We start from the raw sequence: 10,421 nt of genomic DNA, 5'->3' as shown, positions 1-10,421 counted from the left end.
CTCCACATTACAGTTGAATTCTGATGTGATTATTGTTGATTTTTTCCACGCATGCACATACAAACACACATGCCCTCATTGCCTTGGATTTATACTTCTGTGTTCTTCTGCTCTACTAATATGATTAAAAACTGCAGTGGGGCGTGAGGGCAGGACTAGGATAGAGCCCCCCCCAATTATTACATATGGTTTTCCAGTGCACACAAAAAACCTTTTTAATTGATGTCAACTCCTTACGCAGATAATTGAGTCTGTGACTAACATGTAGAATGTAAATGCAGAGAGAAAATAGAAAGTCAAGGACAATTTATTTAGATCAAGCCATGTGATTCTTTTCAGAAAAGGTGGATCAAATTGGCATTCATCCAGAACCTGTAATTTGAAAGGGTAGATTGGATTCAGAGGACTAAGGGCCTCGGGAGACCATTTGGTTGCTAGAAATAAACAAACAACCCCCCCCCCAAATCTTTTCTGCTAAGATTTTAAGAACATAGCAAAGGGTTTGTCTTCATATCACCCCTCACCTTTTGGCTAAAGGACAATGCTTGCAAGCTAATAGTCATTTATTATGTGCGGGGGGGGGGCACAGAGTTCTGATGTGACTTTCCAGGTTCTACATTTGCCCCATATTAGAATAGAATAGAATAGAATAGAATAGAATAGAATAGAATAGAATAGAATAGAATAGAATAGAATAGAATAGAATAAGAAATAGAATAGCATATGAAAATGGGAATAGAATAGAATAGAATAGAATAGAATAGAATAGGGAACAGAATAAGGAACAGAATAGAATAAGGAATGGAATAGAATAAGAAATAGAATAGAGTAGAATTAGAAATAAGAATAGAATAGAATATGAAAATAGGGACAGAATAGAATAGAATAGAATAGAATAGAATAGAATAGAATAGAATAGAATAGAATAGAATAGAATAGAGTAGTAGAGTAGAGTAGTAGAGTAGAGTAGTAGAGTAGAGTAGATCAGGAAGGGATCTTGGAGGTCTTCTAGTCAAACCCCCTGCTCAACAGGAGACCCTATACCATCTCAGACAAATGACTGTCCCATTTCTTCTTAAAAATCTCCAGTGATGAAGCACCCCCAACTTCTGAAGGCAAGCTGTTCCACTGGTTAATTGTCCTCACTGTTAGGAAGTTTCTCTTTCATTCCAGGTTGCTTCTCTCCTTGATTAGTTTCCCTTTGTTGTTTCTTGTCCTGCCCTCTGGTGCTTTGGAAAATAAGTTGACCCCCCTCTTCTTTGTGGCAGCCCCTTAGATGTCGGAAGAGTGCCATCATGGCACCCGTAATCTTTCTTTTCATTAGAATAGCCATACCCAAATCCTGCAGCCATTCTTCATATGTTTTACTCTCTAGGCCTTTAATCCTCTTAGTTGCTGTTCTCTGCATTTATTCAAAAGTCTTAACATCTTTTTTGTACTGTGGTGACCAAAACTGGATGCTGTATTCCAGGTGTGGTCTTATTAAGGTTTTATTCGAGGGTTGAGTTCACAGTGTGAATTAGATGGGGCTTAGTCGGTGAGTCTAAACACAGTGTCTTTTGTGGGAGCCAGTTTCACAGTTACTGCCACCTCCAAATCACTTTGGTTTTAGCCACAATCCAAGAGCTGAAGCATTGTGGGTTAGTAGCCTTCACAATTCCTCAATCAAAGGCATTGTCAAGGAACATTAGAAGGATTCAAAGGACAGAAGTGGTTTAAAGCAGTGACTTTTTCTTTGGTTTCAAACACAGTTTGTTCAAAGTGCACTCAGCAATGTAATGACTTGTCAATGGCTGGGAGTACTGGATGTCTTTAACAAAAGAGTAAAAACCAAGTTTTTGAAATTGAGGCCACTCTATCAGCTGGGTGAAATCTGTTCACTCAGTCTTCACAATGCAGCAATCAAATGGAGAACAGTTACATACCTTATAGCAGGGGTGTCAAACTCAATTTCATTGAGGGCGCATCAGCATTGCGGTTGCCGTCGGGGCTGGGTGGGTGTGGCCCGCTCTACATTGTTCGCATCAAGGGTGCCTGTGGGGGCCTGGGCAGGAGTGGGATAGATCTGAGGATCTCTGGCAGAAGGGGGTGGAACCAGGGCAAGGTCCACTGGAGGAGCCTCGCTGTTCCTCTCAGGCCATGCGGGGGAGTGGGGTGGGCTTATGGAGCTAAGACTGAATGCGTTTCAGCATAGATGGCCACCACAAAATTGTACATTGGCTCCCGTCCGGCCTGGGCCAGGGCCAAGGCAGCGGGGGGCCATTCCCTCACTGTTTCCAGGATGGCTTCGCGGGCCACATGAAACCACTTCGCGGGCCGCATCCGGCCCCCGGGCCTTGTGTTTGACATGTCTGCCTTATAGGAAGATCAAATGTATTAGCTGCAGGCAAATATGAAAGGAAGTCCAAGCTAATAGAAAATGCAAATAGCAAGCTATTGCAGTTCATAAACTAGTTGTTATGGGTCAAAAACCACTTCTTGAGAGATATCATCTATTTCTGTAATAACCAATCCAGATGTTGGACCAAATTCCTGCCTTGTTATTGAGCTATATTCAGCCTGCAATCGTAGGAGCTCTCCATGGTCCTGACCCACAATCACTGATTTATTACACTTCGCCCAAACTGCTTTTTTTTTTTTTCTATAAAAGGAGGAAAAATCCTTTAGTAATTCTTGTTCTTTTAGAAAACCCACTATTACCGGGTGAAAAGATGGAATTTCAGATCTTGGTTAAAAAAAAAAACTTATTTCAAAATCTCCTTTTTTATTATTCAACTGTTATTCAGCAATATACAATACAGTTTATAAACAAATGTCTTACCTTGTTTCCAATCTTTTATTTTTTTTTCTATTTAAAAATAAATATTATTGACAGTGAATATTCATCACGTTAAGATGTGCCTTTTTTTAAAACCAATGTTTTCAAAAGAAATAATTTAAAAAGAGGAGAGCGGAGGGGGCGGCAATGATAATAATAATAATAATAATTCTAACCACAAGTTTCTATTCAAAAAGAACCTTTCTTTAGAAGAGCTTTGTCTCTTCCTGTTCAACAGTTCGTGCAAAATCAATTATCAGAGGACAGGTTTTTTAAAAAAAGGAAACAGTTGTTAAAAAAAAAAGGAAAAGAGAAAATTATAGCTACCTTGTGTGAAATAGGGCATTGATGCCACAGGATCTTAAAACTAAATTTATCATGTCAGGTGGCAAACCTTTCATATAATGTCCCCAAAAATATGCTTTACCCTTCCCCTGTAGGATGTGTCATGCTTCCTCTCCATCTCTGTCCATCTTTTAAGATTGTAGTTCTTGTTGAGGGTCGTTGCATTCTTCACTTTGTTCTAATCGTGGTCTCATCCATTTGGCCGAGGATTATTGGATAAAGAAGTCCATCAGTGGTTTAATAACAAGTGTACAAGCTTATGCAGCATGAAGAGGAACGTACAGAAGAATGAGTGAGTAGCATAAATAGGTTCTGTACCTAAGGAAAAAGAGAACGAAGGAAAAGTAAAATACCAGAGGAGGGAAGCAGGGAAAAATAAACTTTAATTTGGGCAAAAGTTAGGAGGTTATTGGCATAGCATTTAGGACAGAATTATTGGTCGATGACCTTGTTGCGATCTGGAAGAGAAAGTCATGGAAATGATAAGAGATACAGATAGAAAAAGAGATAACAGAACAGCAGAGTTGGAAGGGACCTTGGAGATCTTCTAGTCCAACCCCCTGCTCAAGCAGGAGATCCCATATCCTTTTAGACAAATGGTTGTCCAATCTCCTCTTAAAAACCCCCAGTGATGGAGCACCCACAACTTCTGAAGGCAAGCTGTTCCACTGGTTAGTTGTCCTCAGCAGAAGGACATTTCTCTTTAATTCTAGGATGGATCTCTCCTTGATTAGTTTCCATCCATTGCTTCTTAGCCTGCCTTCAGGGGCTTTAGAAAATAGGTTGACCCCCTCTTCTTTGTGGCAACCCCTTAGATATTGGAAGACTGCTATTATTTCTCCCCTAGTCTTTCTTTTCATTAAACTAGACATGTCCAATTCCTGCAACCGTTCTTCATATGTTTTAGCCTACAGTCCCCTAATCATAGATAGATATAGAGATACTGAGATAAACAGAGACAGAGGCAAAAGATAGGAATAGAGAGGGATAGGGACAAAGATGGTAGAGGTAGAGATAGAGAGTGATGGGATGTGTGTGTGTGTGAGGGAAACCCACACAGTAAAAAACAGACATGGCAAGATAGTGTATTCAGCCTAAAAATAAAGTTATATACAGTATGTGCATCCATTCCCCATCTCATAATTTGGAGTCTAGAGATGGAGATATTTCAAAATGAAGAATTGTGTAGAGATCCAGGAAGGGTCAAAGAACAGAGCTGGAATGGTAAGAATTTCAGATAGCTCCACCCATTCGTAAATTACCTGTCTGTCTGTATATTCAGGGGCTTTGATTATAGGTAGTCCTTGCTTAGCAACTACACTGAGGACCAGCAACTTGTTAAGCGAAGCAGTGGCTTAATGAAACCATGACTGTTTATGATTGACTTCAGCTTTGCTTTGCTTTACAGGCCTACAAAATGAGAGGGTTGTTTGCCAAGTTACTCCTTCATCACTGCTGAATCTGCAAATGGTTGCTTAAATGAGGCAGTCGCTAAACAAGGATTACATGTATTCACAAAATTGCTGCCGCAAGGGCTCATTTTTGATTTTTGAGAATGCCTCCATGTCAGATGCAGAGTTCAAAAAGATTCTTCAGATCAAGATAATATGAGAGGCATCCTGCTTTGCAGCGTGCCAGCTTCCCTTTTAATTTTTATTTCTAATTAAATCAATCTTTTAAAAGCAAGAACGGAAGCCAGGTAACCCAACGTGGATGGCATTGCCTGCTGCTGCATCTAATAGAAAACAAGTAGGTGAAATCTGAGATCTCAAAAACTTTCTGCAAAAGGAGAGTGGCAGGCTACCTGATGATGGCGCTAGAGAGCTGGAGCTTAGATCTACAATATATAGTCTGCAAAAACATACATGACCTCTAGATGGCAGAAAAGACAGACAAAACCTCCAACATTGTGAGTTCTCCTGATTTTTTTTTTTTTTTTTTTTAGCCGACAGTAATAAATCCAGTGCGGTAGAAAATCAATTCCTAGGACCTAGGAGCTTCTGATTCTTACTCCTGTCCTTAAAATTCTGAATGATAAAGAATAAATAAAGCCAAAAAAAGCAAGATGGATAGATAAATAGATAGATAGATAGATAGATAGATAGATAGATAGATAGATAGATAGATAGATGACATATGCATAAAATAAAACAATTGGCTATTTTTAAACAGCTAATTCTTGCAAATGAATTAGCCCCCAAAATAGCTGATAGGACTGTCTCTTTTTAAAATATATAGCACTGGGTTGGCACCGAGCTTCCAGGAAACTAAAAGACAATGTGGCTTGATTCCAGCATTTCTTGATTAATAGGATGTGAACCAATGTTGTCTTTGGCCAAGGGGAGCAAGATTCACCTTGACAATTTCCATTATAGGAAGATAATACATTTTCTGGATAGGCTATACATATACCAAGTTAAAAACAAATAAACCCATACGGGATAAATAAATCTAGACCAAGGGCCTGAAGGACAATTAAAGAATGTGCGAGTCAGTAAGCACAAAATACAGAATGCTGGAGAAGATAAGCCTTTGGCTGATGTGGTCCGACTTCTTTATTGATTATGTTCCTTGGGGCAACATACATATTTCTCTTCCTTGCCAGATTTTACGCTCTGCACTCCTCTGAAGTCAAGACTGTGAAAATATGATTAATCTCAACTGCACCATGAATTTCATCACTGGGTAAAGGTTTGAACCCAGAACTTTCCAGTCTTAATTCAAGCTGTTCTTTCCATAGTTTCTGCTTTTCCATCCCATTCATCTCTTAGATGAAGTTGCCTAGTGGTTATGTCTGGAAAAGACAGGAACATGGCAGCTTTTTTGGGGGGTGACCAAATGGCTAGCAAGATTAATCATGTCATGGGATGCAAGCATCTAGATAGCTTTTAGATATAAGTCAAAGCTTTCAGTTTTCTATATCTCTTTGCTACCATCTTGTAGTTCTTGATGTTTTTGCAGCCCAGAGATGGTCCTGAGGATGAATCATAATATTTGATGGACAAACTCTGGACTGGAAACCTGATGTTCTTCAGATCTTCTGGACCTTAACTTGTCAATCCCTGCTCCATTGACTCAGTTTGCCAGGGCTCATGGGATAGAAGCATAGGGCTTGAAGAGCCCTTGGAAGTCTTCTAGTCCAACTTTCTGCTCAAACCAGAGACCCTAAACCAGTGGTTCTCAACCTTTTTAATGCCACGACCCCCAACCGGTCGTAAGTCAAGGACTACTCAACTGGTGCAGCACCGTTTGCAGAATGGGACTTTTGGCGGGCTCAGCAGGGCAGAGACAGCCTGGACAATTCCTATTGGCTTTTGAAAGCCAATAGAATTAGACTCTATTCAAGAGAGTCTATTCTATTGGCTTTCAAAAGCCAATGGAATAAAAGGGAGTAGCACAGCTAAGGAAAAGGGGGGGAATGGCGGACTGCGTTGTTTGGTGACCCCCGTGAAATGGTCGTTCGACCCCAAATGGGGTCCCGACCCACAGGTTGAGAACCACTGCCCTAAACCATTCCAGACATAGAGTTGCCCAATCTTTTCTTGAAAACCTCCAGCGATGGAGCATCCACAACTTCAGGAGGCAAATTGTTCCATTAATTAATCCTTCTTACTGTCAAGAAATTCCTCCCTAATTCCAGGTTGCATCTCCCTCTGACGAGCTTCCACCATTGCCTCTTGTCTGTAGGGGAATCTGTAGCCTCAAACATCTGGAGTCTTGTCAACCCCTTTACTAGTTGGTGACCCATTGCGCTATTCCAGCGCAAAGCAGTATTTTGTAGCCCAGTACATGAATGAATTTAGGATTAAGACTGTAATTAAGACCTAGGAGCCCTGGTGGTGATTCAAATGGCTGTATTGCAGGCTGTCTCTGCCCACAGCGAATAGTTTGATTCTGACTGGCTCAAGGTTGACTCGGTCGTCTAGCCTTCTGAGGTTGGTAAAATGAGGACCCAGATTATTGGGGCTAATATGCTGACATTGTAAACCACGCAGAAAATGCTGTGAAGCACTGTTGCAGACTAACACATTGTTCACTGCCAGCAGTTCGATCCTGACCGGCTCAAGATTGACTCAGCCTTCCAGCCTTCCAGCCTTCCGAGGTCGGTAAAATGAAGACTCAGATTGCTGGGGGGCAACAGGCTGACTCTGTAAGCCACTCAGAGAGGGCTGTAAAGCACTGTGAAGTGGTATATAAGTCTAAGTGCCATCACTATTGCTAAATACTATTGCTATTGCTAAGTTCCGGCTTTGCCTTGGTTGATCGTTCAGCTCAGCTCAAGGGAAGCAAAAAGGGAGAGAGAAAAAAACAGGAAAAAAATACACTCTTCCCTCTTGGTGCTGTCTTTGAATGTTTTTATTAAAAAAAAATCTGTCAATCGATATCACTCAGCCTCAAGTGTGCTGCTCTCTTATTAGATTTCAGTGCAATCCAATTTGCAGCACTTTGGAAAGTTTTCCAAGAAGCCCCTGGCAGGAAAACAGCTAACCTCCTTTGCTCGTGGGCAATTTTTAATTAAAAGCTTTGCATAATTTTTGGTACCGGTTGCCCTTCGGTGGCTTGGCTGTGTTACCAAGAGAATCGGAGGATTTGCCTCAACCCCCAGATCTTGTTTCTTGGGTTTGTTTTTTTTTAAAGAAAAACTAACCAGCACCTGCGTAGATCCTCACCTATTGCTTCCTGAAGCCAGAAAGTGGAAAAAAAAAAAAGATAACTCTAAATCGTATAGTCAAGGCCATGGTTTTCCCAGTTGCAATGTATGGCTGTGAATGTTGGACCATAAGAAAGGCTGAGCGCAAAAGAATGGAGGCCTTTGAATTATGGTGCTGGAGAAGACTCCTGCAAGTCCCCTGGACTGCAAGGCGATCAAACCAGTCAGTCCTAGAGGAGATCAACCCGACTGCTCTTTAGAAGGCCAGATCCTGAAGTTGAAACTCAAGTACTTTGGCCACCTAATGAGAAGGAAGGATTCACTGGAGAAGAGCCTAATGCTGGGAAAGATGGAGGGCAAGAGAAGAAAGGTACGACAGAGAAGGAGGTGGCTGGATGGAGTCACTGAAGCAGTAGGTGTGAACTTAAATGGACTCCAGAAGATGGTAGAGGACAAGAAGACCTGGAGGAACATTGTCCGTGGGGTCGCGATGGGTCGGACATGACTACGCAACTAACAACAACAAACCACCCATTTCTGATGATATAGAGGTAATCCTTAACTTACCACCACAACTGAGACATTTGTTAAGTGAGTTTTGCCCCATTTTATGACCTCACTTGCCACAGCTGTTAAGTGAATCACTGCAGTTGTTAGTAACATGGTTGTTAAGGGAATCTAACTTCTCCATTGATTTTGCTTGAGAGAAGGTCACAAAATGACTTCAGGACACTAACCGTCATAAATACGAGTTAGTTGCTAAGCGTCTCAATTTTGATCACGTGACCCTGGGGAGGCTGCAACGGTGATCAGCGTGAAAAATAGTCATAAATCACTTTTTTCAGTGACGTTGTACCTTTGATCAGTCACTAAATGTCAGTTGAGGACTACCTGTATTGCTTTTTTTAAGATTCCATATTGATTTACAGCCTGTCAAAATTATGTGACAGATGCCTTATCTGAGAGCTAATATGAATAGCAATAGGCATCATAATAATATAAATTAGAATACAGAGTCAAATTAAATCTGGTTCCTGGAAAGGTTAGACTGGCTCTCTGGAATCTCTCTGGGGAGAAAAGTTTGACAGTCTGGTTTGCAAAGATCAAGTTGATCACTAGATGGCAAACTCTTTGCTTTTTTATACTATTTCTGGGTTTTTCAGAAGTCCACCGGCCTCTGGGTTATAAGCAATGTCAAAATTGGAGAAATACAAGCAGCTTTTTGCACCCAGCAAACATTTAAGATGGATTTTGCATTAGGCCTAAAGGGAGAGACTAACTAAATTTTGACTGGAATGGAAGGAGGAAAAAAAAAAAAATGAAATGACCTCCAAGGTCAAATTGGAATTTTTCTCACAGCGTTTATTCCTCAACAAGAGCCAGACTGATTGTAAAATAAATAGCTGAGCGCTGCCATGAAGATCAACCAGAACCAATGAGAATGGTTAGTTGGCTGTGGTCTAAAGCCATTTCAGTGCTTTGCCACAAGGGTCAAGACTGTTATGATGCAGAAAAATACGACAAGGGAACAATCTACCTGCTGCTACACATCCTGACTGCAGCTAGGCTTGCTTTAGCGCAAAAATGGAAGAGCAAGGAAATTCCCACAGAGGAAGAGTTAATACATAAAATATTAGCATGTGCGGAAATGGACAGGCTCACAATTATATTAAAAGACAAATGTGGATCAGTTTATTATGAAACCTGGGATAAATTTTACCACTGGAGGAATTTGAAGAGGACAGTCGGGATTAAAGATGAAGGTTAAGATAGAAATATATGTTATTTTAGAACAAGTATTGTATATAAAACTTAGATGTATATGTAGAGATGAAGAATTGATTGTAAAAAGTGGAATAATCTGATAAGAATGTATATACTGGAATGTCACGTTAAATCCAATGTTGGTTTGTTTTTAACTGTATTATAAATAAAATTTTGTAAAAAAAAAAAGACTGTTATGATGGAGATTCGTGCTGCACATTGTCAAAGGCTGGAACATGAGTGAAGGATCTAACTTCCAAGAACCTGTCCAAGCTACTCACTAAAAATAAGTCACCTCTAAAAGGCAGATCAAGCGAGAGAGTACATTTCTATCAGAGTACATTTCTACAGAAAACCTCATCCCTACAGACAGAAATTACAGCAATATTGCGGATTCAGATTCACCGGGTAAGCAGCGTAGGGAAACCTTCCTTGCTGTTACCGTAAAAATAGGAAGATGGATGTCTGCAGTGGGACTCTTCATGTGCTGCTGTACACATCGTGAGAAAACATTATTTGATTCCATTTTGGCTTAGGAGGCTACAGGAACCTAGCCGCTAGGGTTTCTAAAGTAGGAGTTATGGCTACAAATTCTGGTTAAATTAACTAATAGTGGCTTGCTCCAGAAGACGTGATTAAGCAAGTCGTGAATGAATAAATGTGAACCCAGGAAAAGGATGTGACTTCTATCCAGGTGTGTCCAGTAGAAGTCAGAGTGATGTCATGCAGGAGTCATGGTGGCGCAGTGATTAGAATGCAGTGTTGCAATTAACCTGTGGTATTGGTATCACTGCCCACTGCCAGGAGTTAGATTCTGACTGGCTCAAGCCTCCCATCCTTCTG

The 10,421-nt window shown here is 40.7% G+C and overlaps 1 protein-coding gene across 1 annotated transcript in view; it reads right to left on the bottom strand.

The window, feature by feature from the left end:
• Positions 1-2,760: 2,760 nt before the first annotated feature.
• VSTM2B (V-set and transmembrane domain containing 2B) overlaps positions 2,761-10,421 on the bottom strand; it is a 42,091-nt gene continuing 34,430 nt past the window's right edge. The window contains exon 5 of the mRNA XM_039327535.1: positions 2,761-3,481. Within this exon, the coding sequence (XP_039183469.1) occupies positions 3,393-3,481 (89 nt within the window). The 3' untranslated portion in view covers positions 2,761-3,392. The remainder of the gene's footprint in view (positions 3,482-10,421) is intronic.

Source organism: Crotalus tigris, unplaced genomic scaffold, assembly GCF_016545835.1.
Source record: "Crotalus tigris isolate CLP2741 ecotype Arizona unplaced genomic scaffold, ASM1654583v1 scf7180000024362.2655971311:6658466, whole genome shotgun sequence".
NCBI classification, from domain to species: Eukaryota; Metazoa; Chordata; class Lepidosauria; order Squamata; family Viperidae; genus Crotalus; species Crotalus tigris.
The sequence above is the reverse complement of the archived record's forward strand: the minus strand, read 5'-3'. Positions and strand labels throughout refer to the sequence as shown.